The 21,089-nt window shown below is 38.8% G+C and overlaps 1 protein-coding gene across 5 annotated transcripts in view; it reads left to right on the forward strand.

Annotated features, from left to right (window-relative positions):
* Positions 1–21,089, forward strand: part of LOC121736456 (segmentation protein cap'n'collar-like) — a 127,502-nt gene that overhangs the window by 54,596 nt on the left and 51,817 nt on the right. For all 5 annotated transcript variants that reach the window (XR_006037019.1, XM_042127650.1, XM_042127652.1 and 2 more), the window contains exons 6-7: positions 7,264–7,391; positions 10,127–10,219. Coding sequence is in view for 4 of the 5 variants with exons in the window: in XM_042127650.1 (XP_041983584.1) it covers positions 7,264–7,391; positions 10,127–10,219 (221 nt within the window). In the remaining variant the exon portion in view is untranslated. The remainder of the gene's footprint in view (positions 1–7,263; positions 7,392–10,126; positions 10,220–21,089) is intronic.

Below are 21,089 nucleotides of genomic sequence, written 5' to 3' on the forward strand. Positions count from 1 at the left end.
ATAGAGTTCAGAGACAGGGACGAAGATAGGTGTACGTACTTCCAGGAATTACAAGGAGCTAGGTAACGCCCCATTCGTACATTTTGTCGCAATAAAAATCCTTTCCCGTCTCTAATGCCCGGGTTACACGAGGCTAGTTTTTTAAGCTAGGATAGCAAGCTAGTGTTAGTAAGCTAGCAAGCTAGTGCTTCTGGCTTCGTGTAGACAAAACTATCTTCATTTGTAAGCTAGAAAGCTAGTTTACAAGCCAGGACAGTTTTTAATAGGACGGAGTTCCATTTTCAGGCTAGTAGCGTCCCCCCCACTGATTTTACTATCCTGGCTTGTTTACTAGCTTCATGTGACCGGCGAAGCTAGTTTGCAGTTGGCTAGTAAACAGGAACCGTGCGTTTGGTTTGTTTTTCTACCGCGACTTGTTTTTTTAAGATTTTAAAATGCCGAAACTAAGTACGCAGATTAATTTAAAGTTTGTACAACTGTACCGTGACCATGAATGCCTCTGGAATGCCAACCTTCCAAGTTATAAAGAAAAGTGTAAATGTTATTCAGCACTACAAAAATAAAGTGACGAATTAAAGAACTCATATCAATACCCATTGTATTGATATGAGTTATGACAGACAGACAGACAGATTTCGAGGCAACTGTTTTAGTCGAATAGTGTATGCAGTTCATTTTGGACGTGTGGTCACCTCAGCACTCCAGTAAGTACTAGCTTAAAAAATCTAGCCTCATGTAAACAGAACTAGCATGCTCCAAGCTAGGTCAGCAAGTCAGGATAGTTTGGTAAAAAACTAGTATATCCCGGGCATAAAAGCCATTCAAGCGCAAAAAGGTATAGACAGAAATATACCTATGATATTTTCAGACTTTGATGTCAAAAGGTAACATGACACACATGAATTACGTAGTTATTTTCTGACCTTAATGGATGATTCGATAATTTCTATGTCCCACATTTTACGCCTTTTTTTCAAGTCTGGAAACAGTTACGACTTACGTCTAGCTCAGACTAAGCTCTCTATAGCTTTACATAAATTGAGTATTGTACAGTTGTTAGATCTGAAGTGGTTAGCAATTTGCAATTGTAAAGCGATTACCGACTTTCGCTTTTGCCTCTACAATTTATTCTAATTGGCAAGTGGCTCTTTTCACTAATATAATGAGGTAACATCGTCTTCAGTAGATGAATTCCCGATCAATTCTCAAATGAAATTCTTTATTACTAACCAACCCAAGTTACTAACTTAATGAGCATGTTTCTTGTTATAATGTAATGGAAATTTTGAGAAATAAAGATATATATCTATTACAAGATGACGCATGCAAATCCGTTCGAACAACTCTTTAACTGCAGTTCTCAAACTTTTTTCGGGCACGCTTTTGAAAAGCAACATTTTTGACGGTACCCAAAAATAAAAAAATTGAGCCACTGTAGCACGAAGTACACATCTACTGCTTGCTACAGTAGGTCAATTTTTATCATGGATTTTGAGACATTATCATTAGATATTTCTAAAAAATATTCCACTGCTGGACATAGGCCTCTCTCAATGAACGCCAAGATGACCGATCTCCTGCTACTCGCATCCAAAATGGGCCTGCAACTAAGCGGAGATCGTCGTCCCACCTAGCAGCAGTGGACGACCATAGGCTGATATGATGATGATGATGATGATGAAAAAATATTCATATAAGTAACGCTAGCGGAGCCCCTATAAAAGCCTTACGGACCCCCGGCCCCAGGGTCCCAGAGCAAACTTTGAGTAACGCTGCTCTATCAGTACGAAAAAAGGCCGGCAACGCACCTGCAGCTCTTCTAATGTTGCGAGTGTCCATGGGCGAGGGTAGTTGCTTTCCATCAGGTAACCCGTTTGCTCGTTTGCCCCCTAATTTTGTATTTAAAAAATAATTACATTTAAGTTTATAGGTTTTAATGGAATTTTCCCATATTGTGCGATGAATCTTCGTAGATTGGTGATCACAAAAAACTAATGTACCGCATCTGCAGACGTCAATGATAGCATTTTTAAATACGTTTTCCTTATCTGATGCCGTGAACATCGTGGTTAGTTTAGTATTGCTACTTTATGCTATTATTAGAACAATATCTTTCAATCATCCTCATCACCTTGATGAGTGGCAGTCTTCCACAGTGCGTTTTTCGCGTAACTTTCTGCCGCGCACTGTAAAACTCTGGAACGAACTGTCACCAGCAGTATTTCCGGACCGATACGACCTGCAAACCTTCAAGAAAAGAGCGTATTCCCTCTCAAAAGGCCGGCAACGCACCTGCAGCTCTTCTGATGTTGCGAGTGTCCATGGGCGACGGTAGTTGCTTGCCATCAGGTGACCCGTTTGCTCGTTTGCCCCCTTATTTAATTTAAAAAAATCAGCACCAACTAGTCTAAAATCTGTTTTGGACAGAAGTGGTAGAGCCTACGTCTTCAGGTGATCAGCCTTCCGAGCGATAAAATTAGCAACGGTCCAGTCCCAGTATACGTGGGAGAGCCATGCTTTGGCATGAATGGGCCGGCTCGACCGGAGAAATACCACGTTCTGACTGAAAACCGGCGTGAAACAGCGCTTGCGCTGTGTTTCGCCGAGTGAGTGAGTTTACCGGAGGCCCAATCCCCTACCTTAATCCCTCCCCTACCCTCCCCTATACCCTTCCCTTCCCTTCCCTATTACCCTATTCCCTCTTAAAAGGCCGGCAACGCACCTGCAGCTCTTCTGATGCTGCGAGTGTCCATGGGCGACGGAAGTTGCTGTCCATCAGGTGACCCGTTTGCTCGTTTGCTCCTATTTCATTAAAAAAAAGTCCGGGTTGGTCGATCTCGCCGGGCTAGATTCCGAAACGGTGACAGGCATCATGTGAAACAGTTCCAAAGGTTTTAGTTCCTGACCAATACACTAATATTAATAATTCGAAAGTCGGCCTGTTATCTCTTTACGCTCTCTCTCTTTCTCTCTCTCTCACTAAACCGATTTTGTATCAGAAATAGTAATACTTTGAGCCCCTAAAGAACATAAGATGTTATCCCGGAGAAATCCTAAGCTAATAGCGATGAATCCAGGCTTAGCCGGTGGTTTTTTCTAAGCTGTAACTATGTGGCTGGCCCACATAGTTACACCTGGGGTTGGTGATGCGCAAATTATGCTATGATGATACTTCAAGCATTAAAACCCCAGGAAAGAACATAATATCTTATACCAGAAAAATTATATCCTTTGCAAAGTTTTGTTGCATCTTAAGCTGATAATGATGATGAATCCAAGCCAAACTTAGCCTGAGGTTTAGGTAAAGCTAGTGGGTTTTCCTGAGCAGCAACTATGTACTCTGTGATTGGTGATGCGTTAACGTTTTTTGTTCCGTCCATAATTAATTGCTTTTTTGTGTTTTGTCTCTTTTTGTTTCGCTTATATGGTAGTAGTTAGTTGTTTGTGTTTTGTTTGATTTGTGAAGTTTATTTATTTAGCTACTACCTATGTACAATGCCCATTGGTATTATGTATGTTTACTTTATTCACATATGCCTTTTATAGAATTTTCTTTTTTGCGTTATAAGTTGTAGCTTATACCTACTTATGGGGTTTTTTAAATTCAGAATTTGTTTGCCGACTCTACATGTCAAATTTTATGTTGTTTTTTTTTAAATTATTCTTTGTTTAAGTATTTAAAAATTTGCACCCCTTTGTGGTGTACCAGACTTCTATGAACAACAGGGGGTAAAACGTCATGCCAATTACTGCTGTCCATTAAAATTGGTTGCAATTTTAAAATTATTACTTACCCCTTTTTTTGTAACAAAAATTTGTCTATTCTGATTAATATCTCTCATAAACTATTAGGTACCATGTAACATGTTGATTAAAATATGTTAGGTTCACTAACAAACAATTCGCCTTTAATATAAGTGTGATAAAGGCCTGTTTCACCGCTTCCTGATTAGTGCCGGATAAGCTATCCACAACTTATCTGACAGATTCTAGAATCTGTCAAGTTAAGTTGTGGATAGTCTATCCGGCACTTATCATGAAGTGGTGAAATAGGCCCTAAGGGCCAATTCACACCCGATCGGCAGCGGCCGGCAGCGGCGCGAAGAGGCTCGGCGAGGCCGGCAGAGGCGGCTCGCGTCACCGCGGGCGGCCGCTTGTGGACGCTCGCGGTCGCTTGAGGACGCTCACGGCCGCTGGCGGCCGCGCGCTACCTTCAGAGCGCCGCACAGTGGATCGAAAATCGAGTTTCATAGACATTGAGAACATGAATTTCCAGATGTCTTTTTTTGGGCTGAAATATGTTTTCCTAGTTGTTATTACATAATAAAATGTAAAAAGACTCATCTACGTGTAATAATAAGGGAGTGTAAGAATAAGTATGTAAATAAAGTTTAAAATTATTTCACACTAAAAGTGCTCTTCGCGCCGCTGCCGGCCGCTGCCGATCCGGTGTGAATTGGGCCTAAATCTCAGTTGTAATCAAAAGGACAAATGGCCGCACTCGTAGGGGTATTGTCATTACTCATGAAGTTGACGTAAGCTCCATACATTGTTAGACGAAACTATTAAATTATAATCAAATGTCCGTAAGGCCGCAACAGTCTCATATTTTGAACCATATCTCTATACCTGCGAATATCTTACCCTCTGCTACCTGACTGCAATTTGTCACATCCCGGCTCGGCCACTGGACTTAACCCTTTCGACGCTAAACGGATTTGGCACCACCTCAATGGATGACTGGATGACGTTTTTATAATAATACCCCCGGAGTGACACTTTGGTTTTAACTTTTTTTATCGACGGTGTTGGTAAATTGGAATAATTGATGGAGTTATTCTATTCAAAGCATCTCAATACATTTTGGAAAATCTCTTATATTATGTTAGAAAGAACATAAATATTTTCAAAAAGAAAAGTGATAATCATAATGTAAACACTAGAAAATATAAGAACAAGTTAGCAATACCAATGTTCCGACTAGCCAAAGTAAGCAAATCCTTTAAAGGCCAATGTATACGCCTATACAATAACATCCCAGAAAATGTTCAAAATCTACCTTTAAACAATTAAAAAAAAACAGTTAAAGAACGTTTGTGTGCTAAAGCGTATTATAAAGTCAATGATTTCATCGAGGACAGCACACCTTGGGAATAGGGTGGCTCCATGCAGGTTACTTTTCTTTTAATTTTGTTACATAGCTGTAAGCCATAACATTGTAATTTTCCATTTTTTTTTATTTATTTATTCAAATGATTCAATCCAGCACTAGATTACGGGCTGTGGAATCCACTGGAATGCAATTTTGCAAAAAACCCTGGATTGTATCACTGGATTGGAATAATGTGCACCGGCCCGCGGCCATGAACAATTGTAACATTGTAAATGTTTGTATCAGTAGGTACTTACCTAGTACCCACTGAAGCGCGTAGATACCAAATTTTATTTTCTGCTATCAATAATATCATATGGTTCAAAAGATAAAAATTAAAATATAGAAAAAAAAGTTTAAAAAAAAGTTAGTCGCCGATCTGCAAATTCTTCCCAATATCTTACATTTTGGGTAAAACATGTTATAATTATATTTTATGCATCCTAAATTACATTTGGCCATTATCAGTAATTTTAGTAAAAAGTAAAAACCTTATGGTGGGCGTTGAGCTGTCACCTTGACAGTGACAAGTACAATGGGGATTAACTTCCACTATTGCTACCGAATATCCGTCTGTCCGTCTGTCTGTATGTCTGTCAAGTGGCGTTATATAATTGGTATTAACGTATTGTATTAGGATGATCCTTTTAAGGGTTTTTGTGGGTACCGTTATTGGTATTGTTTGTGACAATAGGGAGGAGGTAAGCCAAATTAGATAATGTAGGGCTATTTTGTCGTGTGCTTTGAAAGATAAGTCAAGATAAAGGATAAAAAATTACGAGTTAAGATTTTAATGCTGGGCCTTGTTATAGTTATAATAATAATAATAATAATAATAATATCTATGGATAGTTATCTGGGTGCATGGTTAAAATAATGTTTATTAACATTAAAATTAATTAGATATTATGTCTTCTACAAAAACTATGTTTATAAATTCTTAAATAAACGTAAATTAAAACATAATTTTCAAATCATCAAATGTTACTTTAAAGTTTAGCAAAAGCTAAAATTTTTAAGATCTTAGATAACTTAGATACTTAGGTAACCACCTTATTCTTTTAGACGTTAAATATTAAACAATAACCCACAAAAGGTCCAACGGCGACCGCATTTTGCAAACTTTTTCTATTCTAACCCTTCCTTTGTTGAAACTACCGTTAGACATGCAAATTCTAATGCTCGTTGTAAGGACCAATAGTAAATACAGTTAAGCAGCTTCATTTTATGACACAAACAAAATGGTATTGTTTTGCTGTGGTCAAAATGACCACAGGAGCTAATGCGGTAATTTATAAGCCATAACTGTTTTAGGGTTATTCTATAAGGGTGAATAGTGTTTACTGTTTATTAATAAGAAGGTTCTTTTGTTTTTATTAAATACTTTGAATACCCTACAATCGATAAATCACAATGTTAAAATGTATATTACGTATCGCATAATATTATACGGTATACTGTGTAAGTCTACAATATAACGCATTTGATAGGTACCTAATTTAATTTAGCTTATCAGGTGTTCCAACTGCTCGTTTCCAGCTACATATATCCTATTTAAAACATATCTTAGTTTACTTGAAGCCATAATATGTCCAGGTTAATTTCCCCTCTTTATTACTGCTGGTTCTTCCAGGTCTACGAACAATAAAAACTAAGGAAACGTAACTCCCATAGTGCTCCCATACTATTACCGTTTTAAAGGTTCCTTTCGAACTGTCATGTAACGTCAGCCTGATACCGCTCAAGGCCACCTAAATATTGCAAATGTATTGAAAATGTGTACCTAGGTCCTAGGTACACATTTTTAAAAAGTGTTGTAATTTATAGAGCATGTTTTTTGACGGAGTTACTTTTCCTTAATTTTTATTATTCGTAGTTCCAGGTGAATACTTTACTAGCTAAAAGCCGAGCTTTGCGAGGGCTCGCGTCGTCACACCTTGACTGACTGATGAATGATGATAACACATCTACATATCAATAAATATTACAATGTTAAAGCACAAATCAATTGGCCAGATATAGTTTTTCCGTAAAGTGTACCACAAAATGTACAGGTTGTGGGATGTGCTAGGTCTTGCTTCGCTCGCTCTGATAACCTCTCCTTCTTCCAGGTGAATACGTGATCCAGGGCGAGCTGCCGGGGCAGCTGGTCAGCGAGGAGAGCTTCGACCTGCTGGAGGAGGCGCTGCAGCTGGTGGAACTCGGGGACGAGGCGGAGGCTAAGGATGAGCAGCTGGAGGTGAGGAATTGGAGCTGTTCTGGGGGGGGGGGGGGTTATATTGTAGACTATAGATGACGCCCGCAACTCGGTTGTTTAATTATTTTATCGCGCGGGAACCGTATATTTTTTCGGGATAAAAAGTATCCTGTGTCCTTCCCCGGAACTCAAAGTGTCTCCATACCAAATTTCAGCAAAATCGGTTCAGCGGTTTGGGCGTGAAGAGGTAACAGACAGACACATTTTCGCATTTATAATATTAGTATGGATGGTTAGGTTGAGGTAAATCTAGTGTTCTACTATAAGCCTTTTTTAACCCCCGACAAAAAAGAGGGGTGTTATAAGTTTGACGTGTCTGTCTGTCTGTCTGTTTGTCTGTGTGTGTATCTGTCCGTGGCATCGTAGCATCCAAACGGGTGGACCGATTTTGATCTAGTTTTTTTTGTTTGAAAGCTGACATGATCGAGAGTGTTCTTAGATATAATTCATCATCATCAGCCTGTTCAGTGCTGAACAATCAGTTTATCTGGTTCATGAAAGGCCGTTGGCAACTTGTAGTCGTTTGTTGGGTTTTATATTTCATTCTAGTTCGTGACATTTGTGAATTTACAATATACGTATACACATAATAATGGAAAGTTGATCTGGTGCTGCAGCATCACCTAGATTCTATAGGAACCGAGCTTCGTATGAACCCAAAGTGGGGGTTTCATGTTTGGGGTCATATTAACGGCCTCATCGAAAAGGACATTGATAGAATATAGTAATTATGAGAATATGATTGTGTTGATAGGAATTATTCTGCACTATTTAAACCAACACAAGTTTAAAAAGTATGAAATAAAATTAAATTAAGAAATTAAAAAAAAAACCCCGCCAAATAACTTTAAAAAGTAATGAAATAATATTAACTGCCTTTAAGTTCAAATAATTCCTAACTTGTGTAAAGTAATATTTTAGTCCATAATTGTTGTTAAGATGTGTCGGGGGACCGCTAATGTAGATGTTTGATTTGAGATTTCACATAACATTTCACAGCGAACCGAATGGAGATAATCAGCGACTTGGCGGTTGTAGGTTGTAGTTCACTTGGCGGTCCCCCGACACACCTTGACAACAATTATGGACTAAAATATTACTTTACACAAGTTAGGAATTATTTGAACTTAAAGGCAGTTAATATTATTTCATTACTTTTTAAAGTTGTTTGGCGGGGGTTTTTTTAAATTTCTTAATTTAATTCTCATTGGTTAATAGGATAAAAATGTGGAATTTACTGGGTTTTTCGACTGCCATCTGTAATTCTGTACAAAGGGGAATGTTGTCGCATTCGTAAACTATTTTGCTGTAATTTGAAATTTTAACGGCCTTTCCTTTGGTGCAGTTAAATTGTCCTTAAAATATTAACGTTTTCATGCGGTTAGTCGTTTCACAGTACAATTATTTTGCCAACATTTCTTTGCAAGCGGAATAGCTTTGTCCACACTGTGCCTTTTTTTGTTCATCAAGGGCATGCGTTATAACTTATAGCGCAGTCAACATCGCACATGAGGCATGCCCGCGACGCTATGACACTTTTCTTTCCAACGCGGGTTGATTTTGACGCCTTCAAATATTGAATATGCCAAACGAAAGTTGAATAAAAAGATGATGACGAAAATTGAACATGAAATTGCATAGTGTGTATATGTCCACACTATGCAATTTCATCTTCAATTTGACGCACACATAATGGCTAATAGCTTTATCCACATTGTGTCTTTTTCTGTTCATCAAGGGCTTGCCTTATAGCGCTGTCAACAGCGAACGTGAGGCATGCCCGTGACGCGCGTTGAACTCGTAGCGCGCGCTATGACACTTTTCTTTCAAAGCGGGTGGATTTTGACGCGCGTCACGGGCATGCCACACCTTCGCTGTTGACTGCGCTATAACGCATGCTCTTGTTGAACAAAGAAAAGGCACAATGTGGACAAAGCTAATGGCCATTATGTGTGCGTCAAATATCATGAAACTTTCGTCCTTTATCAAAATTTTCATTCGCTGTGTTTGTTGCTAGGCTATTCTAGAGTAAACGACACAAAATTTATAAAATCGTTCTCTACCGGACCGATTTTGACATATTTGCTTATCGGTTGGTCTGAGAATCGGCAAAACATCTGTCGGGTCATAGTCTTCTCCGCTAAATACTGGTTTATATTATATTCAGTATCTGCTATCTGCATCGCGATAAAGCGCGTCAACGTCAGCGCTGGCGACTCGAGTCGTGATCAACAGATACCATCGATATCAAAGTAATGACCACAGTGAAGCCGCGCCTAGTGCCTACCCAGGCGGGATACTGAGTGAAAGAGAGAGAGAGAGAATATGATCATTAATATCACATCATTTGCAGGGTTAAGGTAGCTTAGGAATTAGGATAGAGTCTAGACTGTAGACCTATTACCTACGTGCGTGGGTAAAAGTTAACATAAAATCTTTCATGTTTTACGTTTTAATGCGTTTTTTAAAGAATGTTGTACTTTACTTAGGTTCAAAAAATGTAAATGTGTAGTGTAGTTTTGCAGAAAAAGGCGCCCAAAATGTTTAAAAGAAAGGTGACATAGCTATCGCCATTTTGCTGACAAGGGTTTTAAGCGCCTTTCTCATACATTGCCAATAGCAATGTAGTCCTATATATCTTATGACGCGGACGTATCTCGGTATATTATAATGTTGTACATTATACTATCGATGCTTACCGCATTATCTTGTTACAGGCGGTAGAGGGCAGCAGCAGCAGCGCGGCGGAGATGCTGCACCCGGCGATGCGGCACGTGCCGCACCACCCGCTCGCCCACTACCACAACCAGGTATTTACCAACGAAAAAATCGATTCGTAGGCAGATGACGGACCTACATCATTTAGCCGGCTTCTGTCAATTTAATGTTAGTCACGATCTGTGTTGCCTGGGTTCAGGGCCCCCGTAAGGGCTACTGGCGCATGTGAGCAAAAAAAGTATTTTGGCGCCCCTTTAGGCAAATTTTTTGGGACCTTGGTTTTGGCGCCCCTAAAGATGGCAATTCGGCGCCCCTAGAGGATGGCGCCCGTGTGCATTGCACACATTGCACATATGGTAGAGGGGGCCCTGCCTGGGTTTGACATAACGCGACCAAATTATGTAGTTCCGCCATCTGTCTATGAAACAACTTCTCTGATAGTACCCGCCTTACCGCTTCTTAGGGCCACCTCTCGTGTTGGACACCATAGCGACGTCGTAGGCTACGCACTCAATTGTATTTTAATGTCTGGTGACTAAGGGCACCTAAGGGTGAGGCCAAACAAGCGTAATTTTGCGAGCGCAGAATTTCGAAAAAATCATGACTTACAAAATTACGCTCGAGTAAATGAATTAGGAATTTTTCTATGAAACTGTATGCAGTAGAATTTCCGCCAACCGAAATTCTGCGACTCACATCTCACAAAATTACGCTCATTTGGCCTCACCCTAAATGTCGCCAAGTGAGTTAGATGACGTCGCCATGGCGTTAAACCGTTTTTTATACGTGGGAGAGCCATGCTTCGGCACGAATGGGCCGGCTCGACGGTGAGTTTACCGGAGGCCCAATCCCCTACCCTATTCCCCTCTCTTCCCTCCCCTATTCCCTTCCCTTCCTTACTATATTAACCTACTCCCTCTTAAAAGGCCGGCAACGCACTTGCAGCTCTTCTGATGCTGCGAGTGTCCATGGGCGACGGAAGTTGCTTTCCATCAGGTGACCCGTTTGCTCGTTTGCCCCCTTATTTCATAAAAAAAAACCGAGTTGATCTGTACTGTGCGAGCCTTCGAGAAATCGCACTGGACTATCGTATATATAATACCGGCACGGCTTTGTTGTCGGTCAGCTTTGGGAGACTGAATAACATTAAGAACTATATATAGTGATACATTACTAACTAGGACTTAAATACTTGACTTTTTTATTAAATAAATATCAATTAATCACAATCGGCTACAACAATTCACATCGCATTCTCTAGTGATGTCAACAAAAAATGTCGATAGTTATCTGCCAGCGGCGGCCGCGGCACAGAGAGTGACAAATGAATCGATGAATGCCACACACGGTCGTGTTTTTGTGGTCATTTCTCAAAAACAAGCGGTTTTTTGGTTGACAAATAAGGTTTTAAACGGCTACCGAGTGATTAAGTTCAGTTTTATCGTGTAACGTTTTGTAATTGGTTGGAATTAGTAGATACCTGCATTCGTATCTGCATATTTGACAGTAGCGGTTGAGTCTGGCTTAAGAATAATATCCCGCACAAATCGTGGATTTCGACAAAAAGTATCATAATAATTAATAATATTATATCCTTCACCATGGTACACTTTATGTGTATGCCAATTTTCATAAAAATGTTTCGAAAGTCGAAACCTATTCGATGCGAACAAACTTTTCTTCTTTATAATTAGTACAGGCAAAATAAATTGAAAGAATATATAAAAGATATTGCTGTTGTTCAATCGAAATAGGGATACATCATACAAGTATTTAATTTGGAGTAACGTAAAGATGGCGTGTGATTTTAAATTAAAATTCATACTTGTGCCACCTCCGTCATCGAAAACGTTATTGTGCGGAGATGTTTGTTTAAGCGGGATCCGGGGCGACACTTGTGAATACGGTAGCTCTAATTTTTTTGGTTAGTGACGTGAAATGTCGATAAACATAATTAATCGATAAAGTTAACAAAAATTAAAAATTATGTAGCAGAATCCCTAAATGAATGCAACGTTTATTTTGCTTCAATAGGTCAGACACTGGTAATCCGTTATCGCATTATATTATGTTAAAATTTTTTGGCCAATAAATATTTGTATTTGTAAATAAGAAAATTTCGCGCTGAAAGTTATTTCACGTTTGATTAATGCGAATTTCTGATTTAACGCCTCTAATGCAAATCAATGGTATTTGATTATTACGAAGTAATAAAAACTTTTGAAGAATGCTTTATTTTTTCGTTATTTGTCTAGATTCTTGAAGACTTCTTCACTGCGAGTGACCTATTGAGTTAATAAAATTATATTATAGTTTTTTAGGTTTATCGATATAATTCTTAACATCACTAGTACTGAGATTTTTGCTCGCAATCACCAATGGAATGTGTTGGTTTAGGACGACCACTTCAGACGGACACTGAATCACCTTTTCTATATTTATCTTAAAAATAACTTTCTTGTTATTTATATTAATCGCCTGTTGGCAGGTGGGCGAATTGTAAAAGGGTGTTGAGGGAAAAGTTAGCTTGGAAGAGCCGATTATGATAATTATTCTTTTACAAATATTATAAGGCTTAGCTAATCCCTTCATTGCCAGGGCTAAATTTTGGTATCCAATAAAGCTACCTTTTGTTACCAAATTACAAAATAATTATTAATTAATGTAGTGATTGTTATTACATCATTTTTTTTGTAGTTTGGTAGTATACCCAAACTATTTACAAAAAAATAAGTACCTATGTAATAAAAATCATTACATAGAATAATAATTATTTTGTAATTTGTTTGTTTGGTCCATTAGATAGATAGTAATATTTGTGCCATTTATAGGTTTCTCTTCGACAATTTTTTCTCCAATATTAATATTTTATTACGAAATTATTGCCCATTGAAAATAGGACTGGTACTTTAGGCCCTACAAATATAGCCATGTATGAACATCCACAATATCTACTTCTTGACTTTGCCAGAGTCGATTAAAAATAATTAATAAACTTTGCCGCCACACCCAAACATTTTGTCACAAAAACCTCCAGCGTCGAACCTGCGACCCGCGGGCTGTCAGCACAATTTGTCACTCGCAGGTGGCCACCTGTCCGACGCCTGTCGAGTCTGTCACGTCCGTCACAACATTACTCATCCCGTGACGAAGAGACTCTTGACTGCGGAGGTCGCGGGTTCGATTCCCGAATCGAAATTGTTGTTTCAAGTTAGGACAATGCAGGCTGATTGTCTGACAAGAGTGCTTTGGACGGTAATGGGAAGTTGGCTGTACGCCTGATCTCCTGCCAGACTCTTGAGGTATGGAAAAGCGATTTACCTCGTCGAATACACACACCGAAGACATTTCAAATATGAAATGACGGTCTATTTCAATTATCAAATTACGCGCGAACGAAATATATTCGCGCGTTGCCTTTGGACGCTATCGATAAGGGTCTAAAGATAGACTTATTGGATTACTAGATTTAGGCAGCGTTTCCACGAGAGATGTGTTGCGAATTGCGAGGAATGTGTTTTTGAGAACCAATAGCATCGCCGCGCTGAGCGATGTCATGGCAAGATCACGTCAATGAAGCGATTCTATTGGTTCTCAAATACACGTTCCTCGCAACACATCTCTAGTGGAAACGCAGCCTCACGCGCTGGTATTTAGCACGCTTTCTTGAAAAGTCTAAATCATCTCCTTACAGTGCCGTGTTACGGTGTGACGTGTGAGGCGGTTAGTGGTAAGCCATTGCCGCTTATGTAAACTGTAATTACAATGAAACCAAGGTCCTATATTAAGTAAATAATTGTAAATTTGTAATTATTATTCGAGCAGATATTTTGTTGATTTTGAAAGGGTACAAAATATATATTTCAACGCCTTCAAACCTTGAAAAGGTATCTCGTATAATGACATAGCAGATCCTTTATGTGCAGGCGCAGACCCGCACATGAACCATGCAACTTACTCCCATAATAATAAGGCCGTAAATCCTAAATCATTTAATATAATATGTTGCATATTATGCGATTCGCGATTGGCCGTGTATTAATTGGCTCGGATGCATCAGCAGATATGTCATATGACCGCGGTGCTTTGACCGCCGTGACTGTCGGTACTGTCAGGCTGTCGGGTAGCTGTCGGGCGGCTGTCGGGGCGTGGCCGGGATGTAAGATGGCGGACCCGACAGACCCCGACCTGATTTGCGATAAATTGAAGTTGTTTCTAAGGAAACGTTCTCTGTAAATTAGTTTGAATAAGTTAAAGTTATAGGATTTGGTGCTAGGAACTTAGGGATTCGGAAATTTCATAGTGCGACATCCAATAAACGCTATTTAGCATTGACCAATGACCGCACGGTAAAGTTTTCGAATCCGAGTCGAACGGAAATCGGGAATTTCCTTGCTGGTATACTTAGTCAAAATAACGAGGAAGAATGTCATACACATTTTAACATTTTACATGGAGTTTTGTGGCTCAATAATATTCTTGTTACATTAGCCAAACAAACGTCTGAGTTTTGAGCAATTACTTAAGTTTAAGAGGAGTCCACGCCGCCATTTTTCCATACAAATGCTGTCCCCTGTTTCCTCCCTGGATAATGCCGGTAGAGTTATGATTTTTTTCCTGAATATCTATGGCCACTATTAGCATGTCCCTATGTTTTTTTTCATAATTTTGTTATTATAAAAGATAAGAATGTCCAAAAACCCAAAAAAATTGCCAGATTTTCCTCTGTGTTCAAAACACCCAGAATACAAAACTGGCTAAAATATACAAAAAAAAAACATAGGAACACAGCTCAAGCCTTGCTTTAATTCTTAATTAAAAAAAGTACTTAAATCCGTTAAGTTTTGGAGAAGGAATCAGCGGACAACGAATCGAAGATTTTCTGTTCTTTTATTAGAACTTTTGTCGTGTTGTCTCTATCGCGCTCTGCGGTGGGAGACTTGAGATTGGTGAGACAGCAATACATTTTCAAAATACCTATTTTGAATTTCTCTCGCCCCTGGTGTATCCTCTTAAGTTTTTATTATACTGAGTCTGCATTTAAACTATAAATTACTTGACAGATCGATGTACAGTTCTTTGGAGTTAAAAATTGCGAGCAAAGATTTTAATATCTGAGTATTATAGTAGCATATATTATAATGTATCTAACACAGGTCGTTCTGTCCATGGGTAGGTTCTTAAGGATTTGCCTAATTTCAATAGGTATCCGTCGAAAACCAACTTTTTAAAAACACTCATTCACTTTTTACGATACAGTAAAATAATCAATTTTACAAAACCCCAGCCAATTCGAATGCGTACATATTTTTTTAACCCCCCAACCGCGCTGGGGTGTGTTTTGACAAATGGTGCGATGACAGTTCGTGGCGGACGCTGTGTAGGCGGCAGGTACAAATACACGTAATTCACTATTATATTACCTCTTACAAGATCTTTATGGCCTAGTAAATAAGAGCTAATTTTAGAAAAGAAAACGAACAGTCCCTCATGTGTAGGAGGCTACTAATTGTGGTGATCAGTTTTCAAAATAATGGGGTTTTACTATTCTATGGTGGCAATATGGGGATTACTTTATTAAACCACCTTATTTCGTTGTTTCGTTATGAAAATGGTTTAATTTTGTTATTTTAAGAAATAGATAAAAAGCTATGCAAACTACTGCAATAATCGGTATACCGATTTATAATCCTCTTCCTAGCTACAAACTTTCTCCAGTACAAAGTTTTGTTAAGTGCTTGATAAGTATTTGAAAGAACTTATGATTAGTAAATACTTATTGATATCTCCGATACAAATCATTATCTTCAGATTTCCGTTTTTTTTAATTCATTAATAACATATTCCATGCTGCAAAATATTTTTGCCAGCCACATTAAAAACATTGCAAGAAAGCTCAAACAATGGTGTCCCACGAGGCTTCGAACCTAGAGCCTTCCGAAAACCACAGCGGTAAATCATAAAGTGATAAAGCTGCCGAAATCTCTGGAGTTTAACCCTTTTTTGTTTAGCCGCTACTGTCCGGTTAATGATGACGATTTCACGGTCCGGGTCTTTTTGTCCCAGCGGCGGTTCCCGCAGGGTTACTTGTAAATTGTAATGGCGGTACTTCTGTGTGCTTATTAATTGTGTAAAGATAAAATTTGGGAAAAAGATATTTTTTTTTTTTATGAAATAAGGAGGCAAACGAGCAAACGGGTCACCTGATGGAAAGCAACTTCCGTCGCCCATGGACACTCGCAGCATCAGAAGAGCTGCAGGTGCGTTGCCGGCCTTTTAAGGGGTAACAGGGGAGGGTAGGGAAGGGAATTACAGGGGAGGGTGAGGAAGGAAATAGGGGAGGGTAGGGAAGAGAAAAGGGTAGGGGATGGGCCTCCGGTAAACTCACTCACTCGGCGAAACACAGCGCAAGCGCTGTTTCACGCCGGTTTTCTGTGAGGACGTGGTATTTCTCCGGTCGAGCCGGCCCATTCGTGCCGAAGCATAGCTCTCCCACGTCGAATATTCTTATATGAGAACTAAACACAATAATATTATATAGTAGGTGATGTCCTCAACTCCGTTGCGCCAAAATTCGTTTTAAATCATGCGGGAACCGCTCATTTTTTGGAGAAAAAAGTATTCTATGTCCTTTCCCGGGACTCAAAGTATCTTCATGCCAACAATTGCAATTCATACCTGCAATATGCAGATAATGATTAATAGGCGGATTGTGGACCTACGTTATTTGGTCAAGGTCGCAATTTTTTTTTGATGCGCAGGGGAAACCCATCATGGGTGCCCCGGGTTGGGGATGTGCCTCAGTTAGCTGAAGCACCCCGGTCCCCGGGGGTTCGGAGGCTCTTACTCATTAAAACCATCTGCGGTTCGCTTTCAGCCGTATAAAGGAGGGAAATCCCGGATCTAACAAACACAGGACTCCCTCCACGACCGACCGGTCTACCTCAGAAGGGACAGAAGAGACCGGGGAAGGTCGCAATTTGAGCCAAATTATATCGGCTGACTTGAGATAAATAAATAAAAAAAGCCTTTTATTTCTTACAAACTACAAAAAGTTACAAGAAAGAGAGAGAAATTAAAATATATAAAAGTAAGAACCCCTCATTCGAACGTGACGGCTTCCTCCAGAGTTTGCCAAGTACTTGAGATAGCTCGACCAAATTAGATAAGTCCGCGAACTACTTAATCAATTTCTCTTATAGTACCTACCTAAAATTTACCGAACAGCTTTGATTGGCATAAAATGCAACAATTTTTATTGTACTAAAAACTAGACTTTCATCAAATCAAGTCTATAATTTTCAACAATTACTCAAATAATTTGTAAAATTTTGAACGAGACTTGCTGATAAGTGATAGTGCAAAAAACCGGCCAAGTGCGAATGGGATCTGTATGAAGGATTCCGTACAAGTTTCAAGTTTGGAGGCCCGAGCCACTTCGATATTAATTATTATTTAATAGGCTCCATTTTGTATTTTTAGGGCTCCGTACCCAAAGGGTAAAAACGGGACCCTATTATAAGACTTCGTTGTCTGTCCGTCTCTCTGTCTGTCTGTCTCCAGGCTGTAACTCGTAAGTCGTAACGGAAGAACGGTAATATCTAGAGAGTTGAAATTTTCACAGATTATGTATTATATCTGTTGCCACTATAACAACAAATACTAAAAACAAAATAAAATTAATATTTAAGAGCCCCTCTTAAATATTCATTTTATTTTGTTACCATACAACAAACATGATTTTTTTGGCCTTTTTTGCTCTATATCAATAATGGCAACTTGAATTTTTCTCAAAGTACTTAGTTATATGTGTACTATAATATTCAATAATAATATTAAAATAAAATAAAAAATTAAGGGGGGCTTCCATACCAAAAACACAATTTTAGCCTAATTTTGCTCTATAATGGTACGGAACCCTTCGTGCGCGAGTCTGACTCGCACTTGGCCCATTATTACTTATAGTGCCTATAGTATTCTGACTAGATATTTCTATTTTAATGATTTAGTTTAGCGACGGATAGACAGCTTAATGATAATAATAATAAAAATATTTATAACACGGCCACGCTTACGCTTATCACTTTTGTTATTTTTGTCTGACGCATTGAAAAAGTCAGACGGAACTAGACAGTAGGCAGACGGAGACAGCAACATGAACTAGAGTAAAAATGGAGAAATTTTTTAAGGCCCATCCTGTTTTACCCAATCGCGTACGGAACCCTAAAACTGTCTTCACAGATGAACCAGTATTCCAGGTTAATGATATATTTATTGTACAATTTGAGTTATTGAATACTTATTGTGCAGTTATGTTGGGATTTAATCAAAAAGCCATCGTAAAGTCCACTTTCATATCTCTTATTATCGATCATTGATCTATAGATCGGATCTATAGATCGGGGGGTCAGGCGGGGCAATTACGATTCTATTCAGTCGCGGCGGAGTGCATTATATGTGATTATGTTGCGGTGCAAGTCGACGTTTTGCAATATTATGCATCCAGGCAATGTCAGTCTTGTCTAGTTTTCAAAAGATCTTTGATCGTGGCTTCGCCGCTATATCATTTCGTGAAATTACTTACAGTTATCGTTAGCTAAAGGTTGTTATTAGATATTGTGCTAAAATTCAGTCGCATTATAAAAAGCAGTGGGAGAGCCATGCTTCGGCATGAATGGGCCGGCTCGACCGGAGAAATACCACGTCCTCACAGAAAACCGGCGTGAAACAGCGCTTGCGCTGTGTTTCGCCGAGTGAGTGAGTCAACCGGAGACCCAATCCCCTACCCTATTCCCTTCCCTACCCTCCCTTATTCCGTCCCCTTTCCATCCCCACCTTCCCCTATTACCCTATTCCCTCTTAAAAGGCCGGCAACGCACCTGCAGCTCTTCTGATGCTGCGAGTGTCCATGGGCGACGGAAGTTGCTTTCCATCAGGTGACCCGTTTGCTCGTTTGCCCCCTTATTTCATAAAAAAAAGAAGAATCATTACCTATGAGGTATGCGGATTAAGACCTATATTATCTTTCGTTGTAAAATTGACTAGTAAAGCTTTTTCAGCCACTAAAATTGAATAATAATTTCTTGAAATAAGTTTCTACATAAAGGACTAAAATCCGGACCTAAAAACTTTCACATTTTAAGACTTAATTGGATGAAGTAGGTACGTATTTAATTTTTTTTTTATATTCCCGGTCCTAAGCGGACTAATTATGCAAAAAATCGGCTAAGTGCGAGTTGCTCTCTATAGCTATTACAGCCTGGAGACAGACAGACGGACAGACATCGAAGTCTTAGTAATAGGGTCCCGTTTTTTTCCTTTGGGTATGGAACCCTAAAAAACAAACATTTTCAAAAATGTTAATTATCCACTTCTCTCAGTTACGTCTTCATTTATTGTGAGGCTGTCCTTCATTACATTATTTTAAAGTAAAATTGATCTATTGAACGAACAATGAACCTAAAAGCTATTAATCTTGGCAATCAAATATAGTAAATGGAGGATGTTTTGAACTTGGGGTGAATATTCACCCCTTATGTACTTCGAAGTTCCGAACCCTTATCACCCCGGGAACCCTTCGCAATTGTGTATTGTCTATTAAATATAGGTAATATATTATGTACCTACATATTGGCGTATACTTTGTGTCCTATTAATCCTATTTATTATCCTAAATAAAACTATGTAATTTCTTCCAGTAGGTATATATTTATACTTAAATATACATACTGATTACTGAATTAGATTTTTTCGAATTCGAATTGCGCTGGAGCCGTAGTTATTAAACATACAACACCACATACCTACAAAACTACCAAAGGGTAACAAACGGGACCCTATTACTAAGACTTCGATGTCTGTACGTCTGTCCGTCTGTCGGTCTGTCCGTTTGTCCGTCTGTCTGTCTCCAGACTGTATCTCAAGAACGGTAGTATCTAGAGAATTGGAACTTTCACAGATTGTGTATTTCTGTTGCCGCTATAACAGCAAATACTAAGAACAAAATAAATTAAATATTTAAGAGGGGCTCCTAATCTTATACAACAAACTTGCTTTTTTTGCCAATTTTTACTGGAGATGCTCACAAAATACACACAGCGGGGCTAAAATGGTCGCTTTGAAGAATCACATTATGAATCTTGTTATGATTCATTCTTAACATGATTCATTCTTTTAAAATCGCAAAATACAAGTCTGCTTGCAATTCATATCTAGTAATTCGTACTAATTTGACATTTGTCAGTTTGACAGTTTTGATAATTCATTTGCTGAATTGATTTAGAGGAATTGATAAATGTGACCATTTTAGCCCCGCAGGTGTATTTATAAGTACTTACTTTAATAAAATTTAAATAAAATAAATTATTAATGAGTATTCAATATTTATCCTATACAAAAATACAATTTTTGCCTATTTTTCCTTTGTAATGGTACGGAACCCCTCATGCGCGAGACCAACTCGCACTTGGCCCATCTTTTAGCAGTTTAACGGTTTTGTTTACTAAGATAATTTTTAAAGTTGTAACTAATACTTCATATAGAACTATTGATACTTATATACACAAGTAAGTATGTATATTGTATTCGTATATCGGGTAATTTCGCATTCTGACCGATTCGCGACAGTGTCCGCGACAAGCGACTGTCCACTTTCGTCGTTTAACGGTTGTCTGTGCGTTCGGTTTTTCTCCCGTACACCAGTGGGCCTAGCATTGATAGCTGCGTGCTCGTAACGTTAAATTTAAATATGTCAAGTTAAGAAGATAAGTTATGTCGCCTGCAATAAGCGCAACTTTGTTGCTGAAGAAAATTATTTACAGGAACTTTTTCCGAAATATAACTATCTTAGTACGTCTTTTCTCTACGCTATTCAGCATAATTTTAGTACTAAATGACCCTAAATTTTCTTCCTGGACTTCGGCGAATATTTCAAGACTAGAAATAAAAAACACAAAACGGTTC

The sequence above is a fragment of the Aricia agestis genome, chromosome 19, assembly GCF_905147365.1.
Source record: "Aricia agestis chromosome 19, ilAriAges1.1, whole genome shotgun sequence".
NCBI lineage: Eukaryota > Metazoa > Arthropoda > Insecta > Lepidoptera > Lycaenidae > Aricia > Aricia agestis.